The sequence below is a fragment of the Sorex araneus genome, chromosome 5 (genome assembly GCF_027595985.1).
Source record: "Sorex araneus isolate mSorAra2 chromosome 5, mSorAra2.pri, whole genome shotgun sequence".
Lineage (NCBI taxonomy): Eukaryota > Metazoa > Chordata > Mammalia > Eulipotyphla > Soricidae > Sorex > Sorex araneus.
In genome coordinates, this window is record NC_073306.1 from 113,596,715 (window position 1) to 113,619,837 (window position 23,123).

The 23,123-nt window shown below is 49.6% G+C and overlaps 1 protein-coding gene across 2 annotated transcripts in view; it reads right to left on the reverse strand.

Moving 5' to 3' along the window:
• Positions 1-13,832: 13,832 nt before the first annotated feature.
• The window catches only part of TBC1D22B (TBC1 domain family member 22B), a 70,799-nt gene continuing 61,508 nt past the window's right edge, over positions 13,833-23,123 (reverse strand). For both annotated transcript variants that reach the window (XM_055137967.1, XM_055137966.1), the window contains one exon: positions 13,833-15,286. In XM_055137967.1, the coding sequence (XP_054993942.1) occupies positions 15,158-15,286 (129 nt within the window). In that variant the 3' untranslated portion in view covers positions 13,833-15,157. The remainder of the gene's footprint in view (positions 15,287-23,123) is intronic.

The following is a 23,123-nucleotide window of genomic DNA, read 5'->3' on the forward strand; positions in this document are numbered from 1 at the left end:
CTGCTCCAATTTTTTTGGCTACAAATGGTGACATGACCTCATATAGCCCCAAGGAAGGTTGGAAAATGTATTATCTGGCCGATCAGTCAATTAATTACCAAAAACAATTCTATAGGGATAGGAACATAAATTTTGGTCAGCAGCTGTCTGGCACACATTAGAAGCCAGACTAGTCGTCTCATTAAGCCGCTCTCCTTCTCGTGCCCATCTTATCTCCCTGTGTCAAGGTGGAATGAAAGGCTTAATTTCACAGAGATGACATTCTGCTCATGCGGTAGCTTTGTGACTACCTTCTTTTAAAATTTTTATTGTATTGTAGTGTAGGCAATATGGTTATAATAATGCCAACAATCAAGGGTTTAATGTACAAAAAGTCACTGCATCCCCACTACCACAAAAGTGCTCAAAACCCTCCACAGCTGACATTTTGTGCCCTGGAGACTACCCTCCCACCCTCTTCCCAGTGGCTTGCTAACAGTTTTGTGATGTAAGGTCAAAGGTTAGCTTCATTCCATACCTACAGAGATGAAGGAGAGTCACCGGTATTTGCTCTTCTCCCTCTGACTTACTTCACTTAATCTGTTCCATCCAAGTTGCACCCTCCTGCCCCGCCCTCCTCCACACCCAGCTGTGCTCAGGGTTTACTCGGGGATCACACCTGGTAGTGCTCAGGGGACCTCCCTTGGTGCCAGGGCTCAAACCTGGGTCAGCTGTCAGCCAGGCAAGCACCGGAGTGCTTGAGATCAAGCCCAAACCAGTCACCTGCAGAGCAAACACCCTCCCCCTGTTTGGAACGCTCTTGACTTCTCCCACTGCTGACTGCCCTTCTGATGAAAGTGCTGCTCTGTTTGGGCTCAGCTCTGCCCTCCAGGACCAGCACACAGCTCTCCTTCCTCTCACCGGCAACAGTCTCAGCTGTTATTTCACCCAGGAGCCATTCCCCCCATCTTTTGCCTCTAGTTCTGGAATTCCTGTGATGCAGTTGCTCCTTTGAATATTGTCTAGTGGACAATTTAAAATTTCTTCATTAACAAATTCTTTCAGGGGCTGGAGCGATAGCACAGCGGGTAGGGCGTTTGCCTTGCATGCGGCTGACCTGGGTTCAATTCCCAGCATCCCATATGATCCCCTGAGCACCGCCAGGGGTAATTCCTGAGTGCAGAGCCAGGAGTAACCCCTGTGCATTGCCGGGTGTGACCCAAAAAGCAAAAAAAAAAAAAAAAAAAAAAAAGAAACTCTTTCAGAGTGATAGTACAGCAGGCAGGCATCTGCCTTGCAGAGTCCAACCTGGGTTCCACCCCTGGCACCCCACCAGGAGTGATCCCTGAGCATGGCTAGGTGTGGCCCCAAAATGAAAAACAAACAACAACAAAAACCCCAAAAACAAAATGAAACAAAAAACCATCTCTTTTATATTTTCTTTTTTTATTTGATAGGTGTACCTTGTCTTCAAGGTCAGTTTCTGACTTCTCCCATTTTGCTGCTGTGGCTTGCTGCTATATTTACTTGGTTCCATTTCTGGTTGAGTGCTTTCATGTTTTCCATCAGTTTTATTTCTTCAAGTTTATTGAATCTCTTCCAGTATTTTCCTCAGCTCAATGAACATTGAGAGACTCACTGATCTGAAGTTAGCCATGGGCAGTGTAGAAAGTTCTCATGTAGGTCAAGGCTTTTCTAGGATTTTTGTCTCATCCACTGATATAGCTAAATTTCTTTTTTTCTCTTTTTAATTTTGCTTTTTGGGCCACACTCTGCGATGTACAGGGGTTACTCCTGACTTTGAACTCAGGAATTACTCCCAGCAGTGCTTGGGGGACCATATGGGATGCTGGGAATCGAACCCAGGTCGACCCCGTGCAAGGCAAACGCCCTACCCACTGTACTATGACTCCAGCCCCAGCAGCTAAATGTCTTAATCCCTTCCCCACCCTGTTGGTGCCCAACAGATCATGAGGATGAGTCCTTGGACGCTGCCCCGCAAGCAGGAAGCAGAACCAGGACTCCACTTTGCACTACGTGGGCAAGCCTAAGCTGCGAGTCCGGTTGATAATGGAAAAGGCCAAATCGACCCTCTGCGGCCAGCAGGTTCCCACAGCACAAAGCAGCAGCTTCCCCTTCTCAGGTATCTCAGACCTACTAACCTTTAGATGGAAACATCCTCTCCCGTTATCGCAGACCCCAGGTGTGAGGAAGTCGTGACCTATGGCACCTAGTGCTTGGCCATGTTCTTCCCCAGAAACTCGAACTGACCGTGTTTTCCTTCCTGGGTATTATAACTGCTTCCCTCGCAAACAGGGCAAAACAATGTAGGCTTGGATACATGCTGATCCTATGCCTCCGCTTCCCTATTTTGGTTCTTCCCACTCTGTTGAATTTCACTGGCCGCGATTATAATAAGCCAGCAAATAAAAGGAGGCCGAGCCGGCTGCTCTTGGTCACAAGATCTGAGTGAGTCCTGGGATCCTCTGTGAAAAATAATTTCTCTTCATTCCTTGTCTCAGCACCTCAGACTGTCTAAACAAACGTGCGTACAACGCCAGCCCCTTGCAGCTATTCCTGGTGCTTCCTGGAAACTAAGGGTTGAAGGTCTGAGTTGAAGTTTGTGTGTGGAGCAATTCTGTGACACCTTTGTAGTAGCAGGCCCCTGGCAACCACACATGCCTTGTGAAGACTTGACTTCCCGTCCTTTTTCATCTTCCCTTTTTCCCTCCCTCCCTCTGTCCCTTCCTTCTTTCCTTCCCTTTCATATTTGGGCCGCACCTAGTGGTGCTCAGGGCTAACCCTCCTGGCAGGCAGGACCGGGGCCCATATGGGATATCCGGGACTGAACCCAGGTCAGCTGCTTGCAAGTCACTTGAGAAGACTTCTTAAATGCTGCAAGACCAAACTAATGCCTGTGGCCTGAGCTGTCATGGCCCGACTTAGGGTGCAGTGGTACCGTGTCCTGTGGCTGCTACAGCACAAGGCCTAGCTGGCCTGCGCACTGTCCCGCTCTCACACTGGCTGGCACCTGGCAACTGGATGTGGTCATGCGAGCCCCGTAACAGCTGTTCAGCAAGGTGACCTTCGTGGCTATGGGGAGGATTTTGAATTTGCCAGGATCAGTTTGGGGATGGCTGCTTTGGACCACGGCTGGGTGGGTGGGCTCAGGTCTGGTGTCTTCTCCCTGCTGTGCCTAGGGACAGCTACTCCTGGGTTCGCGTGGAGACGAGGTCTGATGCACCCACCCTGGGCAGCTGGCTATGGCCAAGCACCTACCAGCCTACACCACAGCTGTGACCCTGAGGGGGACTCTCCGGCTGGCCCTGTCGGGTGGGCTGAGGTGTGGGGGCGGCCTGGGAACGACCGTTTCCAGCCCCAGTTGGGTATGGCTGTGTGCTGTTGGGTTTCAGAAGTCAAGATGGTTTTCAACTCAGCAGGCTCAATACAAAACTGAGTTCTGCAAAAATCCTTGGCACTCAGTTCAGCAGGTCCGACTTTAGGGGAGAGACTCTCCAAACAATAATAGTGAGTTTTGTTGAAATATTGAATGCAATCAAAGTGAAAGTAAAGTGAAATTTATTAGTTACACAGGCAGGGGGGGCTAAGGGTGGGGAGCTAGGGGCGGGGGGGCGGCTAGGGCTGTGGGGGTGTGGGGTGGAGCTATACTGTGATTCTTGGTGGTGGAATATGTGCACTGGTGAAGGGATGGGTGTTCGAGCATTGTATAACTGAGACTTAAACCTGAAAACTTTGTAACTTTCCACATGGTGACTCAATAAAAAAAAATTTTTTTTAAATCCTTAGCACTCAGAGGCTGGAGCACAGCGGGTAGGGCATTTGCCTTGCATGGGGTCGACCTGGGTTCGATTCCCAGCATCCTATATGGTCCCCTGAGCACCACCAGGAGTAATTCCTGAGTGCAGAGTCAGGGGTAACCCCTGTGCATTGCTGGGTGTGACCCAAAAAGGAAAAAAAAAAATCCTTGGCACTCAGCACCAAGCACCGACTGGGCAGGTGGTGGGGCCGTCAGCTCAGTCTGGGGGGTAGAGATAAGGCTGCAGTGCCCTTGGGAGGCGCACCCACTGTGCTTTCCACCCCCAGCACAGGATCGGCTCTGCGAGTGCTGGCTTGAAGCTGGAATTTGCTGATTCTTTCGTGTCCCGCACCCTCCCACTCAGGTTGGTATTTCCTGGCTCTGGCTCACTGCTGCCTTCTCTCTTTAGTCCCTGGCACCCAGGGAGGCCCTCCTTAGCTCGGAGCTTGTCCTCGGTTCCGTGTTCTTCAGGGAGTCAGCTTGCAGAACGCTATGTTCAGAGTTTGTGTTCTTTGGATGATGTCACCCGAATTCTCACGAGCTCTTCCTTTTAGCCATCCTGGCCCTTCTCTAAACCTTGCTTCTTAAACTACAGGTTGCAAAACCATATGGGGAATTTTTGAGAAATTTTATTTTGGGGACTTGGGGCTATACCCAGTAGTACTCGGGACCTACTCCTGACTCTAAATCGGGTTTCACTCCTGACAGTACCAGGATAAACCTGGGGCTGACCAGGGGCCAGGGTGGGTAGGCCCTTAACTTGCATGTGACTGGCCCAAGGTTTGCTTCCTTCATCCCATTCCTCATCATTCTTCACCATAGGGTTCCCTGAGCACCATCAGGAGTAATTCCTGAGTGTGGAGTCAGGAGTAGCCCCTGAGCATTGTCAGATGTGGCCCCAAAACTCAAAGAACTTGGGGTTGGTCATATGCAAGGTAAACGCATTAACCCCTTTACTATCTCTCCAGTCTCTTAAATTTCATTTTAAAATAAATCTTCATGGGGCTGGAGAAATAGCACAGCAGGTGGGGAGTTTGCCTTGCATGCGGCCGACCCGGATTCGATTCCCAGCGTCCCATATGGTCCCCTGAGCATCGCCAGCAGTAATTCCTGAGTGCAGAGCCAGGAGTAACCCCTGTGCATCGCCGGGTGTGACCCAAGAACCAAAAAAAAAAAAAATCTTCATGATTCATAATCAGTACATTTTTATTTATATACTCAATTTATATACCTGCTCATTTTATTTATGATTACTGTTTTCATTGCCACCCCCCCCCCCGGGTTATTGCTGACAGGCTGAGGTGTTCCTCGGCCCCATGCCAGGCAGCAGCGCTTGAGCACCTGTCTTCTGTCCTCACCAGGCCGAGTCTTCCAGCGGCAGTGCTCAGGCATATGCTTGCTGGGTGCCACACCTTTCACCAAGATCCTAAGTTCTGCCTGTGGAGCCAGAGACAGACCTTGCTTTGCAAGTGGCAGAGCCTGGTTCAGTTTTCGGCCTTGCACCAACCACCTTGCACCTCTGAGCACGGCCAGGTGTGGCCCAAACACCACGACCCGAATGATGGTTGTGGTGTTGACTGAGATCCCTCCAGTGTTCAACATACTTATCGGGCTGTTCTTTCCCGCAGTGATGCTTCTGCTTCTTTAGCTCTGCTGCTCCACGGAGTCCTAGACCTCAGAGCTGCCGGGCTCAACCAGCTGAGATGCCAGGCTTGCGACCAGCACACTCCGGGGACCAAAGGCAGGGCTTTAAGTCGAACACTCCTCATTCAGGCCCGTTCTGATCCCTACTAGATCTAAGGACTTGAGCAAGCTCCTTGATTTCTCCAAGCCTATTTCCCCATTTGTAAAGGGCAGGTGATGATAACGAAAGCATTTAATTTATATGACTGTTTTAAGGATTATAGGATTTTGGTCAATTGCTTTAAGATGGCTATGCTGGGTACAAAGTACCCAATAATTGTTCAGTATTTGCTGTGGAAGAATGGAGTGTCATCTGCAGCAGAACTCTCCGCCCGCAGGTATAAGCTCATTTCCCATTGCCTTTTCTCTACTCTAAGAAATGTGAGAGAAGGATGGTTTCCTGATTTTAAACAGCTACGGAAACCCCTTAAGTTAGTTCTGGACTCTTACCGCACACCTCCAGGCTTTTTAAATGTCTAAACAAAATACTTCCCTCTGTAAATAAGGGTCGGTCCAATCTGGGAGCCCAGCTCTACTAACTGGTCTGAAATGTGCCTCCTTTGTGTGAGGTTTGATGAGGAATAAGTAGAATTTATGATGCTTTCAAAAGATTGAATATAAAAGGAAGAAGTCTTGTTATACATCTTAAACACATCTTAAAATCCATTTTTCTAAGTAGTCTGTAAGAACACAGGTAAGCGTCTCAACAGATTGTTTCGTTTAGTCATCTTGGGAGTGGGCTGGGAAGTGAGGGGTTCCCTAGACTCGGAGGAATTCAGATGATATGGGGGAGTAAAATCCTAGATAATGAATGCGTACACATGCGTGTGTGTATGTGTGTGTGTGTGTGTGTGTGTGTGTGTGTTGGTGGTTGTGAAGCTGGGATATACTTCACAAATGATGGCTCTACTCTCATTTATTATACTTATTCCCTTTTTGGGGGGGGATGTCGGGTGCACCCCGCAATGCGTGAGGGGTAACTCCTGACCCTGCACTCAGGAGTCACTCCTGATGGGATGTTAGTGATTGAACCTGGGCTGGCCTCATGCAAGGCAAGTGCCCTACTCATTGTACTCTCTCTCCAGTCTTATACTTATTCTCTTATTTATTCTTTTATTAAAATCTCCTCTCCACCCATACCCATATCAAGCACTCTATGGGAAGGATTCAGGCAAAGATGCCTTCTGTTTTTGAGAGGAATGTTCTAGACAACCAGAAGTAGGTGAGGAGAAAATAATGATTTGTTTCGGACAGCTTGTGTGTTGAGTGCTATTTTATGTGAACATGGCGTTTCAAGCATAGAGCTGAAGATAGTTCTGATGCCTTTAATCAAGTGTATTTTTAGGAAGTACTTATATGCGGCACCAAATTTATTATATTCTGGAGACATCTGTAATCAGTCATTAAAGTTGATGGTGCACTTGAAATAAGCACTGCAGGAAAACATCACACTCCTTTTTGGCTAGCTACACCCTTTACCTTGACAAGGATCAGTGTTCAGCTCAAATGTGTTATACTCATCTGATTTCACTAAGGGGAAGAGGAAAGGGAAAAAGAGGGCAGAGAAGTGCTGAAAGTAGGTAAAGGAACAAACATGATAAGCTCTCTGTTTCTGTAGTTCAAACCATAATGCCCAAAAGGTGGGGGGAGGAGTGGGGGAGGGGGAGGGAAAGGCAGAGGCGGGAGGGAAGCTGGGGACGCCGTGCTGGGAAATGTTCGCTGGTGGAGGGATGGGTGTTGGAACACTGTATGACTGAAACTGGATCATGAACGGCTTTGTAACTGTGTTTCTCATGGTGACTCAATTAAAAATAAACAAACAAACAAAAAAAAAACACAAAGGGCATCACAGCAATAATAGGAAAAATTCAGAAGTAAACCAGTGATAATTACTCCCTTTACATGAAAGATCTGGCTTCAACCATGGAAAAGATGTATCAAGCCTAGTTTCTTTTTTTGGTTTTTTTTTTTTTTTGCTTTTTTTTGGGGGGGGGGGTCACACCTGGCGATGCACAGGGGTTACTCCTTGCTCTGCACTCAGGAATTACCCCTGGTGGTGCTCAGGGGACCATATGGGATGCTGGGATTTGAACCCGGGTTGGCCGCGTGCAAGGCAAACGCCCTACCCGCTGTGCTATCTCTCCAGCCCCAAGCCTAGTTTCTTAAGTTATTAAACAATAATTATTTATTTTTATTTTTACAATGTTAGGCACCATGATTTCCAATACTGTTGACGACAGGGCTGGGGGCACAGATGCTCGACACGCCCCTGATGTGGAGAGCTCAGCTCTAGGAGCAGCTCTGGGGAAGCCTCGCTGCTAAACTGCGGCTTCTGGCCTCATATCATCGTGTAAATGAATGTAGAGGTGGCAAAAAATAGTAAAATGTTGTTTTAAAATAAATGTAAATAAATTAGTTTGCCGTACCCGCTGTGCTCAGGGCTGCTCCTGGTGGGCTTGGGGGGGACATGCAGGCACGAGGAGTGAATCCAGCACATGCAAGGCAGGCACTGCAGTACTGTCACTCTTACCCCAGAGTTTTATTTTATTCCTTTGGGGTCACACCCGGCGATGCTCAGGGGTTACTCCTGGCTCTGCACTCAGGAATTACCCCTAGTGGTGCTCGGGGGACCATACGGGATGGTGGGGATCGAACCCGGGTTGGCCGCTTGCAAGGTAAACACCCTGCCCGCTGTGCTATCCCTCCAGCCCCTAAATGTTTTTATTTTATACTTGTTTTATATCTCTATAAACATTTCCAGGGTGGAAGGGGTCTTGGGTAGGAATGGTCCCAGGAGCCCCTGGTCACCTACAGCACCTACAAACTCTGGCTTTGGGGTGACCTAACAATGGAATCACATCATTCGAGTTGGGGATTTTGGACTAGAAATATCACAAAGCGGTCTGGAGAGCTGAGAGGGCTGGAGTGAGTCCCACCAACACATGGCCACAGGCATCTCTGCAAGCAGCCCCCAAGCAACGCCCCCCCCCCTCCAACCATGACGGAGATGAGAGCAGAACAAAGCCAGAGCCAGAGACTTAAACCCATGATTAGGCAGTGGGGGGGGTCTCTCATGGGAAGCTAGGGTCCAAGACTATCATTTCTATGATCCCATCATACTTTTTTTTTTTTTGGCTTTTTGGGTTACACCCAGCGATGCTCAGGGGTTACTCCTGGCTCTGCACTCAGGAATCACTCCTGGCGGTGCTCGGGGGACCATATGGGGCACCAGGGACTGAATCCAGGTCGGCCACTTACAAGGCAAATGCCCTCTCACTGTACTATCACTCAGGCCCTTTCCATCATATTTAAAAAAGATCTTGTTCTTAAATCCATTATACCATCTGCTCTGATATTTATTATTCAGGACTTATTGAATAATAAATAAGTCATTCATTTAAATGATTTAAATGCTTACATTTATTTAAATGAGTGCAACCTTACCTTTCCTGTTTCAGTAGAGGTGAATTTTTCAAACTCAAATTAGCACTCAATAATGAATCTTAACCAGAATTAAAGAATAAATAAGGGGTTGGTGCGATAGCAGAGCGGGTAGGGCATTTTGCCTTGCACACAGCTGACCTGGGTTTGATTCCCAGCATCCCATATGGTCCCCCGAGCACCGCCACGAGTAATTCCTGAGTGCATGAGCCAGGAGTAACCCCTGTGCATCGCTGGGTGTGGCCCAAAAAGCAAATAAATTAAACAAACAAACAAATAAATAAATAAATAAATAAATGAGATACAGCAAACAGGTCTGAGGCCACCTGAAGGGTGAGTACTGTGTGTGGATGTGTGTGGAATATTCTTCATGTCTGTATGTAAACTCTTCTGGTTTAAAAAATAAGAAGTTTGGATTTCTGGTTCTGACAAGATGGAGTAAGTCCACTAGACTTTCTCTGCCACCACTGCAATGGAAAAATTTTTGGCAAAATACAACTAGTTGAGAACTTGGGTGGGGGAAGCCTAACAAACTGGGAGAAGTTATCTGGGGGGTCGTTCTGTCCAGTATTTCCCTCTTTTCTCTCACGGCTTTAACCTGAGGAGAGGCATAGCTGGAGGGCTACCTGGTAGCAGAGGCAGCGAAAGTTCTCAGAGAGGAGCCTAAGAGGAAGTACAACTATTAAGGCCCATGTCTTGAATGTGGCTGACCCCAGTCACCAGCAGGGTAACCCCTCAGTACAGTGCCAGGTCAGTGAGTGTGGCCCAAAGACCAAGAAAATAAAACTCTTGGAAAAAACCTAAACAACTCTTGTTCCTCCCACTCAACTCACAACACTTCCAATACCAAATGTGTGGCTGCTGCTGGGCAGGATGACACGTGGTCCCCGGGACGGAAGCCAGGTGAGCCCCGCCTGCCCCGAGCCCCGTCCACTGAGGCTCTGGGGACATCAGCCAACCGCAACTACTCAGCCTTGCTACTCCAAGGGGAGTGTCCATGGGTGGGCATGACATTGTTTCAGTGACACTTTACTGACAAAAACAAGTTGGAAGGATTCATGGTTTGGACACCCTATAAGGCTTCTTAAACTTTCCCACCCGCAGCCTCTTTGCTTCTGAGAAACTGTTATGGAAACCTGGGTGTACTGGTGTACAAAACAGATACACAAATCAGACGTTCACTGGTAATAGTCACAAAGGAATTTATTGTAAAAATGACCCCCACGACACAGCAGCAAACCTCAGTGGGAAACGCTTCCCCAGAAGCAGCATGCCCTTCCTTTGTACTTCATCAGGGACGCACATGGCTCCTGCGGCCACGCTGGACACCCCAGCCACACCATGCGAGCGCTAAGTCGGGCTCCAACCTCCTGTCACGGGGGTCAGAAATCACAGGGGGAGAGGCAGGGCCGATGACACGGGAAGGCGGAAATCTAAACCACTTAGAAATAACAAAGGAAGAAAGCGACACTCACGCGAATGACGTGGCGAGCTCCCTGGTGGAGGGAGTGAATCAGGGAGACTCCCCTAGACCGGACAGCCACCTGGGAAGGCAGCACAGGACCCCCGACCTTAGAGTGACCAGAACAGCTCAAGACTTGACTGGCACTACCCCGCTCAGTAAGCTCTCGAATGAGTGCCTCAGACACAGCACGCTGGGGATGTTCAAGATGCTCAATGGAACAATGGAACGGGACAAGAAAGCGTGTGGTCAGGAAAGAAAACTGCAATCAGGAGTGACAGAGTAAAGAGCTTGGTAGGTGAGATGAAAAGTTCCAGAGAAAGAGCAGAGTGACGGCGACTGAGGACAAAGGCAGTGAGTCCCAAGACAGAATGCAGGAAACAAAAGAGAAAAAGGGAAAAATATAAATTCAATGAAAACAACATGCACGAGAACTACGGAATGGGGTCAAAAGGAAGAATGTAGGAATCACTGTAGTCCCAGAGGAACAAGGTGCATCTGATAAAGAGGCATTAGTCCAAGAAACACCAATAAGAGACCAAGACGAGAAGAGCCAAGAGACCCAAAGAATACTTCACGGGGGCCGGAGTGATAGGCCCGTGCGTAGGGTACCTGCCTCGCACACAGGTGACCTGGGTTTGATCTGTGGCACCGTATATGGTCCCCTAAGTCCTGCCAGGAGTGACCCTGAGCTCAGAGCCAGGAGAAAGTTCTAAGCACCACTGGGTGTGCGCCCCCCCTCAAAACTACTCCAAGACACATCATAATCTAAATGACAAAAGTCAACAAAAGGGAATATTGAAAATAACAAGGTCAGAGAGAGAAATTACATACATAGACACAACTCACAGGTTGATCAAGTGAGACATTAAGGTCCAGGAAAAATGGTGGAATATAGTAAAAGAATAAAATAATGACAAACCAATGACATGCCACCTGGCCGAGACCACCACCCAGCAGACTATCGTGCAGGACTCCACAGAACAGGACAGTTAGGGACTTCACTGCCGTGAAAGCAGCCTCGTAAGAAGGAGGAAACCATCTTAAGACAAGTTTCACAAACATGCATAGCCTGTACAGAGTGTGGCAAGAAAACCTCCTTTGTGTCAATAACCTCATTCAATGCCTATGGCTTAAATGCTCCAATCAAAACACTCAGGGGCTGGAGTGATAGCACAGCGGGTAGGGCCTTTGCCTTGCATGTGGCCGACCCGGGTTCGATTCCCAGCATCCCATATGGTCCCCTGAGCACCATCAGGCCTAATTCATGAGTGTAGAGCCAGAAGTAACACCTGTGCATTGCTGGGTGTGACCCAAAAATTAAAAAAAAAAATTTCCAATCAAAACACTCAGCGGCAGGATGGATCTGAAAACCAAATCCAACTTTCTGCTTCTTACTAAAGGCACATTTGAACAGTCAAGACAAATACAGGCTCAAAGTCAAAGGCTGAAAGAACAATACATCAAGTAAATAATTCCCTTAAAAAGGCTAGAGTGGGGCTGGAGTGATAGCACAACCGGTAGGGCGTTTGCCTTGCACGCAGCAGACCCGGGTTCGATTCCCAGAATCCCATATGGTCCCCTGAGCAGCGCCAGGGGTAATTCCTGAGTGCAGAGCCAGGAGTGACCCCTGTGCATAGCCGGGTGTGACCCAAAAAAAAAGGGAAAAAAAAAAGGCTAGAGTGTCCGAGCTTGTATCAGACAATATAGAATTCAAGTTAGGTTAATCTGCACGAATATATTTGTATCTGTTTTATCTGTATAGGATTTAAAATTATTTAAGAAGAAATAATTAAGCTTGGAAAACCTTGAGGTGATTTCTTACATGCAGATGCTTCATCCTGATTTTAGAATTTCAAATAGTTGATATATCTTTGTACACTTTTCACTTAGGGTGAACCTGGTGGCTCCCAGCACCACTGAGCCTCAGACTAAGCATCTCCGGAAGTGACCCACTTTATTGGAGAAACCCCATGACATATTGATATGTAGGTTGAAAGGATGGACGAAAAGCTCACAGACAGGGGCTGGAGTGACAGCACAGTGGGTAGGGCACTGTACGAGGCCAACCTGGGTCTGATTCCCAGCATCCCATATGGTCCCTGAGCACCGCCAAGGGTGATTCCTGAGTTCAGAGCCAGAGCCAGGAGTAACCCCTATGCATCACCAGGTGTGACCCAAATAGCAAAAAAAAAAAAAAAAAGAAAGAAAAGCTCACAGACAGTGGCTTGTAGAGTCCTAAGCTTTCCTCCTGTGGACAGCCAGGTAGTCTGGGACAGGGGTGGTCAAGCTGTTACTGAGAGGTTTGGTTTCTCCATGGCAAAGGCAGTGAGTCCCAGGCCAGAGAGACCGTAACAGCAAGGAAAGCCCTGCACACGACCAGCATGTCAAGTGTCATCCCTGGCACTGCACACAGCCCTGAAAACCTCCAGGACTGGCCCTGGCAGTTCCCAATCCTCCCTGGCACGCTCCCTGTCTCATCTTTTGTGTTGTTTTGTTTCAGGCCCGCCTGTGGTGCTTAGGGGCGTGAGGTCTCTCCTGAAGGCGCTCGGGGATTGAACCTGGATCTGTGCTCCAGCTCTAAGCTGTCTCCAGCTCCCGAACCCCTCCTGCTGTGAGCCCTGGAGGAGTGCGCAGGCGTGGCCGGGCTGCTCTGCTGGTAGTTCCATGTGGCTGCACTCAACCCGAATACAGCTCCTCGTGACCCAAACCAAGAAACACTCTCAAATGAATCCTGAGTTCTGAGTGGACTTTGTGGATATAAGCTATCATTTGTAGATGAATAAATGCAATTTTTTAAATTTTTGTTTTTGGGCCAGACCCAGTGGTGCCCAGGGCTTACTTCTGGCTCTGTGCTCAGGAGTTACTCCTGGCGGTGCCTGGCATGCCGAGACTGAACCCAGACTGGCCGTAACCAGACAAGCGCCCCCCTCCCCTCCCCCCCACCCCCGCTGTACTGTTGTTGCTCTGGCCCCTCACCTGCCTTTCTGGAGACACGTCACTGAGAGAGAAACCAGCCGTGCTCCGTGGGACCATAGCGGAAAGTCAGCGGTCCAGCACCAGCTCTTCTGGCTCTGGTGGGGCTCCATGCAGGCAAGCCAGGCGTGCGGCCACTCACCCAACCCCCCTCCTGGGCCTCTGGTGGGATTTTCCTGTGAACAGTGAGGACGTGGGACTAGATCATCTACGGCCCCTGTGAGGGGATCTACTCCTGGTGATCTACTCCTGGCGATCGGACGGTCCGGGGAGGAGCTAACGGCAGAGCCAGGCCTGAGCCACAGGGAGCTACGAGAGCTCCCGTCTGGAGCCTCAGCAGCGCATTCCAGGGCAGCGGTGCTGGCAGGCGCCCTCGAACTCACTGAAGGCGCACCGCCTGCATTCCGGGTCAGCAGCGGCCCGGGGAGAGCTGCCCGGTGCCAGGCGGCACATCCCAGCGAGCAGACTCAGCAGTGGAGGAGGAAACACTATTTATTTACAGTTCTCACTTTATCCACAATTTCCCGTACAAACATAAAAACTAAAAAAATAAAACCACCACTTGGGAACACAAGTGTCTTTCTTTAATTTGTCGGGCGAGGGAGGGTCACGGCCCCCCTCTCTGTGGAGGAGGCTCTGAGGCACACGGGAGGGGGGAGAGGAGGGGCGGGAAGGATGCCTGAGAAACAGCTGCCAACGAGAAACGTCACGTGCTGCGCTGGCTTCCCTGGGGCCGCGCCTCCCCCCACGAACGTGGGCCCCACAACTATGCTCCATGGACTGTGTGGGGCGCAAAGGGTGGGGGATGCAGGGTGCTGCCTCGCTCGGAGGAGAGACCCGAGCCCCAGTGCTTGGCACCAAGTCAGTCGCAGACAGCTGCTGTCCTGAAAACAACGTGACAAACATGTGAAAACAAGAAAGGCCTGCCCAGGGTCCAGGCGAAGGGCAGGCTAACATGCAGAAGCCTTCTGCCTCTGGGGACTCCCCGGGGGTGCGGGCGGGGAGCCCCAGAGAGGGAAGGAGCAGGGCAGAGGCCCCGGGCCCGCTCTGCTCCACTCACAAGGACCCCGGGGGCCAACCTGGAGGGGCTGAGGCCATGGGCCAGGCCAGGCAACCTCGATTGCTTTCACGTGTGGATGCACATTATAAATATAAAACCGAATCTGCTACAAAGAGGGCACGCACTCGTACATCAACCCATATACATAGTAACACAATTTACACCTAGTATCTTGGAGTGGGTCATCCTGGAGCAGGGGCTGCAGAGGGAAAGGCCCCGCCCCGCCCTGGTCCTTCTGGGGGGAGTGTGTTGGCTAGCTCATGGGGCCTTCTCATGTGTCGCCTGGTGCCGGGTGGAGTGTTCTGCAGGGCGCCTCCGCCAGACCCGGTCTAAGGGCTAAACCCGCCCTGGCTCAAACCAGGCGGCAGGGAAAAGGCAGAAGCGAGGCAGGAGGGGAGCGGGGGGAGGGGGGTGTTTTGGAAAGTAAGGCGGTTTTTAACCTGTGATCAAATCAAACAAATGCCCCACGGAACAGCGTGTCGGGCAGAGCAGGGCAAGGACAGCCAGTCCACATGGGTGGGGACGTGAGTCGGACCCTGAGCCTCCTGCCACCTGCCTTGAATTGTCCAGTTTTGTTGAGAGGGGCAGACGCCCCGGTACCCCTCCTCCGTCCTGGCCCAATCCCACAGCACAGAATACTGACAGTGGCCCGAGCCCCGGCAGAGAGGGGGCCACACTCGGGGGCCACAGTGACGAGACTGCCAGCGGAGGCGGGCGGCGGGGCCCGCGGGAGCAGCACCTATCGGCGGTAGTGGTTCGGGGCGTCGGCGAACATGTACTTGAGCCTGTAGGCCTCAGCGAGCAGCAGGCCGATCTCCTCGTTGCCCCAGTGGATGGTGGGGAGGTTCTGTAGCAGCATGAGGAGGCCCTGGAAGGAGAGAGGACGGTCACCTGGCACTGCCCCTCACAGGCCCGCCCCGCGCCCCACCTGAGCCTGGGAGCCATCGGCACCTGCCTCTGAACCGACCCCAGCAATGAATCAGGACACCGGAGAGAGACAATACCCCATCTTCACCCAAGCACGCCCTTCCGTTCTGAAGGATTCCTTTCCATCTCTTTTCCACATGCATTTCTTTAAATAGCTGTAATAACGATCACGATTTTATGTGCTTTTTGATCATCCTTTTTAACTGTAAGTTTCATGTTTTTCCATGCATCTTACAAAATGATTATTCTCAACGTCAGTATTTCATCCTGTGGCTATACCCTAATTTCTCTACTACTTCTCTTTGGTTAGATACATACTTTGCTTCCTGAAAAAAACAAAACAAACCCCACACCTTGAAGACCGCTGCGTACATGTCTGTTTGCACTGGCCACCTTTCTCCTCACCCCGTGTGAGTCCAGCCGCTGGCTCCACCCTCAGCCTGTGCTCTGGGGTATTGCTCCACCGTCCACCCAGCCGTTTCCCTCTGCACGACACAGCATGGTCCCAATAGGCCCACGTCGGCCACGTTTCTTTCCGTCCATTTCCGTGGCTTACTTCATATGGTTCCATTCAAGGAACACCTCTTTTCTCCTCCACTTATCTAAATTTTATTTGGTTTTCAAAGCCTTGCTCCCCCAAACAGCTCCACAGAGATGGGCTATCGAGGGGGATTAAAGTAGACAATAAAAGTGAGATTTTAGGTTATCCCTGTAATCCAGTTACCCATGCTGTGGCTGCTGCTTTGTCTGTCTCTGTGAACTGGATATTCTTAATTTTTTTACTATAAAGTAATTATAGCCAGACATAAAACTCAAAGCCACAAAGAGTCCAACAGATCTGATAAGAGTTTACAAAACTCAGAATGTCAAGAGGCACCAAATACAAAGTTAAATGGAAAAAACTGACTCTAAGAAAATATTTTAAACATCTACAAAAGCCAACGGTTAATTGGAAAAGAATGCTGACAAATTGGCGAGAAAAGAGGAAAGACAACCAAGACGAAAAGCGATAAAGAAGGACCCATCACTGGGGTGGGTGGCCACTCCGGCCCCTTCAGCCGGTCTGGACACGCCGTGTCTCCTCGTTTTCGTTTCGGAGAGCATGCTCGGCTTTCTTCCCAGGAAACGGAACTTCAGCAGGACGCAGGGCCGCCTGTGGCCCTGGGTGGCCAGCGAGATGGAGTCTGGCTCACTCCCAGACAGAGAAGCTCCCGAGCGGCTCCCCACCTCCCAGGAACAGGAGCAAGCCTGAGAGCACGGGGCTGTCACCGTCGTCCGAATGGTCCAGCAGGGCAGGCGTTCGCCTCACAGGGCTCAATGCACCACATGTGGGCCCCACCCCAGCCCACCAAGAGTAACTCCTGAGTTCGGAGCCGGCAGTAAGCCCTGAGCACTACCCACAGATGCCCCTAAGCAATTACATATGAGCCCACTCAAGTCAAAGAGAGAACAAAACCTCATGTTAGTATATATCCACCACGTGTGTGCATGAGAGCACACAGGTGTGGGTGGATGACAGAATGCCAACAGCATGTCTCCAGTCATGAAAGACATTTTGCTTGTTTCCTTTTTCTTCTGTTGTGCTTTTTTTCGGGTCACTCCCGGCGATGCTCAGGGCTCTGCACTCAGGAATTACTCCTGGTGGTGCTCGGGGGACCATATGGGATGCCAGGGGTCGAACCTGGGTTGGCTGCGTGCAAGGCAAATGCCCTAACCACTGTGCTATCGCTCCAAAACCCTTGTGCTATTTTGATTCATTATACTTTTATACCTTGTAAGCCCCTTGGTTTAAATATCTGAAGTTGTTTTGCACAGCACTCGCATGATCGAGTGTTTTTAAATAGCAACACCTTCTCTGCGGAAGTCTGGTCTAGGTAAAGCATAAAAAGGCAGCACGCAAGCGGCCAACGACTTCACCATGAAGGGAAAGCCCCTGCCGGTCATTCTGGAATATTCCCTTCTAGTCCCTTATCTGCACAATACACAGCATTGCCTTTATTATTACAATTCTTTGTAAAGGAGCTGGAGAGATAGTCCGGGGGGTAAGGTGGCTGCCTTGCACAAAGCCGGCCAAGTTCTGTCCACATTAGCACACATGGCCCCATGGGCACCAGCAGCAGCGAGCCCGGAGTAGCATCGGAAACAATAAAACCCAACCAAATACCCCCAGACTCTGGGTGGACCTTTTGTTTGGGGAGGCTGTGGGGGAGGCGCATGCCTGTGCTCAGAGGACCGTATGTGGTGGCAGGATTCGGATCATTGTTGTACGCGAGGCAAGTGCCTTAATCTTTGCACCACCTCTCTGGTCCCTTATTTAATTAAGACATTTTGGGCCTGGACTGACAGTACAACGGGAAGGGTGTCTGCCTCATGAGATGCAGCCAACTGGAGTCCAGTCCCTGGGGTCCCATATGGCCCCCTGAGCCCTGCCAGGAGTGTTCCCTGAGTGCAGAGCCAGGTGTAAATCCCGAGCACTGTGCAGGGTGTGGCCCAAAAACGGGGAAAAAAATTTTTTTTACCTTGTGGTTTTCAATGGCTCAAGAGTCTTCCATAATTTACTCTTTTCTGTACTGAGTGCTTGATTTATTTCTGCATTTTTAACTATATAATGAAGTCATAGTCAACAGCTGTTGTGACAAGTCAAAGTCTAGATTACTTCCTGGGGCGAGATTCCTAGGAATGACACTGCCTTGTGCAACAGCATGAGGCTTGTTGCTTGTCTGGGCATCAGAGAGGGGCCATATCTTGGGCTTGTGCTGACCCGAGCCCTACTGCGAGCGAGACTAGTGTCTTGGAGCACTTACCCACTTTCTCCCACTAGGCTCATGTCTGCCTCAAATCTCTGACTTTTTTTTGTGTGTGGGCACCACATCCAGTGATGCAGTCGCTCTGTGCTTAGGGATCACCTCTGGTAAGCGCAGGGGAACATATGGGGCGCCAGGAATTGTACCCAGGCCGGCCCTACGCAAGGCAAGTGCCTGACCTCTTGTACTATTGCTCTGGTTCAAAAACTTCTAATTTCTAAGAGAATCAACACTTCTGTTTTCTTTCTTTTTTTACCCAGTGATGCACAAGGGTTACTCCTGGCTCTGTACTCAGGAATTACCCCTGGCGGTGTTCAGGGGACCATATGGGATGCTGGGAATCGATCCCGGGTCAGCTGCGTGCAAGGCAAACATCCTACCCGCTGTGCTATCACTCCAGCCCTGAATGGTGTTAATCTTAGTGCACCCCAGATTCCTTGGTGAAATCAATGGACCCTTCTCAGAATAATGGTTTTATATATACAGGACACAGACATCACTTGAGACATGGGTATTAAGGTTTTTTAAAAACAAATTTGTGCTACTGCAATATATTCTTTATTACAGACATAGAAAGATTGCACTCATCTGTGGAATATAGAATAACAGAGTAGGAGACTAACACCCAAGAATAGTAGAAATAAGTACCAGGAGGCTGACTCCACGGCTTGGAAGCTGGCCTCACATTCTGGGGAGAGGGCAGCTCAGATAGAGAAGGGATCACCAAGTAAAATGTGGTTGGAGGCCATGCGGGGGAAGGGAGATGCGTGCTGAATGTAGACTAGAGACTGAACACAATGGCCACTCAACACATTTACTGCAAACCACAACACCTAATTAGAGAGAGAGAACAAAAGGGAATACCCTGTCACAGTGGCAGGGTGGGGTACAGGGAGATGGGATTGGGGGGGTGGAAGGGATGCTGGGTTTATTGGTGGTGGAGAATGGGCACTGGTGAAGGGATGGGTTCTCGAACTTTGTATGAGGGAAACATGAGCACGAACCCTCACGGTGATTCACTAATTAAAAAATAAATAAATTAAAACAAATAAATAAAGAAATCCCTTTCAATTTTCAATATATATATATACTTTATTAATAAATTCTATGGAGGATATGTTTTCTTCGGCAGATTAAACATTACAATTTTAAACAGTAATGAACATAATACTTTGAAATACCTGTAATAATTTAATATAAGAAAATGCTTATAATTAGTGACAAAAAAAGGTACTGGTAATATTACTCTAACATTCATTATTGTAGCACACATTAAGTTTCAATTTGGGATTGTTGAAAATAAAGAATTGTTTTTCCCTTCACACCCGTGGATCCCTTGGCCTCCAAATGTGGACCCTTGGTTCATCTCTTGCCCTTTCTCGGAACATCCCTCAGTTAGCAAGAATTCTTATTACACTTCCCTACAGAGGCCAGAGGAGCATCCAACAGTCCAAGTTAACACTAATGCTACCTTTTAAAACTTAATTTATCCACATCAAAAACTTTTAATTTTGCACAAATTATTTCTGTCAGCAGAAATTCATTCCCACTTTCCACCACTTGCTCAGTGAGGTCAAACTGCTAGCCTGATTCTGGAGCCACCCTCACTCACTGTCTTCCTGTGCCCATCAGCCCTGTCTTCCCGACAGGGACCCCACAGGACAATGCTCCCTCGCCTGCCAGAACCAGAAGATTCCAGGACGCTGGCACCTCGGGGAGTGGGAGGACTGCCACTCCTCATGGCTAGTGGCTCAGCACAGGCTGCAGAAGCTGAACTGGCTGAGGTACCCTCAGAAAACACAAGCTCAAGGGTATCCCCAAGTTTTAGACTCTGAAGACTGGGCCAGAGCCAGCAATTCAGGCCTCCCACAGAACTCTGGCTGCAACAGGCCATGAGTGCGGGGGCTCTCACAGGGAAGGGAAAGGCTCAGGCAAGCAGGGAAGCACGCTAGGGTATGGGCCAAGCAAAGATACATGCAAGGGAAACCCCTGCACCACACGGTGCTCCTGTACTGAAGAAACCAAGGCACATCACAGACTACTCGGCAGCCAACTCGTTACTGGAATGTTCTCGTCCGGTATGTATTCATGTTATGTATAAAAACTACAAACTTGGAAACAATGACGGAGACCTACACTCCTGACATCAAGGAACATCCACTGCATTTTTATGCAAACATAAGAGGATATTTAAAAACTAAAGTTACAAAATGGCACATTTATTGGTTATTATATGTAACATACCTATGATGTTACATATTTATTCCTCAAAAATGTCTGGGAGGAGGCAAAGAGATAGTCTAGTGGATAGGAAGCTTGTATGCACTGACCCAGTTTGACCTCCGGCATCCCATATGGCACCTGAGCATTCTATGAGTAATTCCTGAGGACAGGAATTCCAGGAGAAAGACCTGAGCTACATGCTGTGTGTGGCCCAAAAATAAACAAAAAAAATCTGAAAGAAAACACCACTTTTGTGTGGTAACAGTTAAAGTACCTGATATATATATATATATATATATACATACAATCTTGCTTACTGGGCTGGAATTATAGCACAGCGAGTAGGGCGTTTGCCTTGCACGAGGCCGACCTGGGTTCAATCTCTCTACCCTTCTCGGAGAGCCCGGCAAGCTACTGAGAGTATCCTGCCCACATGGCAGAGCCTGGCAAGCTACCTGTGGTGTGGTGGTTCAATATGCCAAAAACAGTAACAAGTCTCACAATGGAGACGTTACTGGTGCCCACTCGAGCAAATCGATGAACAACGGGACGAACAACAGTGCTAACTGGTATTTTCTAACTTTCCAATTCTGGCTAGATATACCCGCATAATTGATACACAGTGCTGCTTTTGCCCTCAAGGAAAATATTCTTTGCTGGGAGAAGACCTATCTGTATTTTCCAATACAATCAGCCTTTATATAAATTCCCCTGAAGCCTTGAAATAATTCTACCTCTGGCCAAATTTACCTCCCTATTTTTCCCAAACCTTCAAGGCTCAGCAGGCAGGAAGCACTGCCATCTGGTGGCGGAGCCCAGGAGCTGCACACACCAGACAGCGCAGCAAACCTGAACTGCTGACCGCACGGAGACCTGGGACGAGGACAAAGGAGTAGGAACGGAACATCCACGGCTGTGGAACACCAATCAACAGTCAGGTGTTTTCAGCTGGGGGCGGGGGCCTCTCCTAGAGACCTCTTCCAGACAGTTCCAGGGCAGGGACCAAATGGCAGTTTCAAAGGAAGCTCGTGGGACAGAGACGGAGGGCTGTGAGCCCCGGAGGAGAGCAGGAAGGGCAGCGGCCGGCCCAGGTGCCGAGCATCCTCGGACCCACGGGGCGGGGCAGAGAGAGGAAAGCGCTCGACCCTGGGACAGACGACAGACAGAAGGAGAAGATGCGGAGCACAGGACGAGAAGGGAAGGCTTGGGAGGAGAAGGTTGGGGGCACTGGAGAGTGTCCAGTCAAGAGACCGGGAGAAGAGGCGGGCCAGGTGCCAACCCTCACACTATAGTCATCACTCGCTGAACAGTCCGACTCTGTTTTGGGGGTCACACGCAGTGGTGCGCAGGACTGCCTGGAGACGCACAAGCCTCCCCACTGCGCTATCTCTTCGGCCGCCTCTCGCCGAGCAGTCAGTGGGAACACAGCAGACCAGGCAGGGCTCACTCTGCCCTCCACTTTACAGGAGGGAAACTGAGGCAGAGGGTAGAGAATGTGCCTGGGGCCGAGAGCCTGTGCTTGCCCACTCACCTCCACTATCCCCCAGGCTGCCACCCATCAAGCAGCGGAAGCCAAGCATAACCTGGAAGGAACGAAAGGAAATGACCACGCCAGAGGTTATCTGAAGGAAACTGGAGAGACGATTAATTTTACTCAGCCTTAGGGGTCAAGTGGAACCAAGAGGACATGTAATAAGGAACAGTGAAAGGACTTCAAGGTCACTTACAGCACACACTATGAAATAAGACACTAGCACTTCACAACACTAGCACACTTTTTGCAAATGTGAAGTGTATTCAGGCATGTGGAAAAAACCTCCTGGCTGGAGAGATAGAACAGTGGTAGGGCTGCTGACATGGCCGCCTAAGTTGGATCCCCGGCATCCCGTAAGGCCCCCCAAACTGCCAGGAGTAAGCCCTGAGCACCGCTACATGTGACTGCAAAACCAACCATGCCCCTCCAAAAAAAAAAAAAAAAAAAGGAAAGAAAAAAAGAAAGAAAAAAAAGGAGCAATGGCATGGGGCAGGGCACACACTCGAATGTGGGCGTCCTGGGTTCAATCCCAGGTGCTGGATGTGACCCAAAAGGAAGCTAACAAAGGAGCAAAAGGAGACAGGGCAGGCCTCAAGCCACTGCAGCTCTCGCACCTCACAGCATCTCCCCAGAATGAGGCAGGGACCCCAGGGGACTCCAAGGAAGGCAGGAAGGCAGCCGACCCCCTGCCGCCAGGAAACAGGCCCCACACCTCCCCCCTCCACAGCAGGACCTTCAGCCTCACAAGGAGGAAACAACACCCAAGGCCCAGACCCAGGGTGCTGCACCAGTAACAGACAGCTCGCTGCAGAAGTTTGATTTTTTTTTTTTTTGGTCCCGGGAGACAGACTAAGGAACTGTTTCAGATTAGGCTTTTGGTTCAGAAGGTCACTAAGGGGAAAAATTCAAATAAGACCTGGGGATTAATAGTACTTGATCAACACAAATTTCCTGGTTGGGTTTTGACAGCACAGCTGTGTGAGATGTAAATATTAAGTGGGTAAGAGAGGGGTTTATAAAGCTGCATTTTTGAGCAACATTTTTATGACTGTAAAATTATTTCCATATAAAATGTTCAAGAAGTAGAAAAACACTTTGAAAAACAAGTTAGGGCCAGAGATGCAGCTTGGGGGGATGGGGGACATGTGCTCTTTGCACATATGAGCCCCTGGATCCATCCCAGCACCAGAGGCCAAAACCAGCCGAGGCTGAAGCGG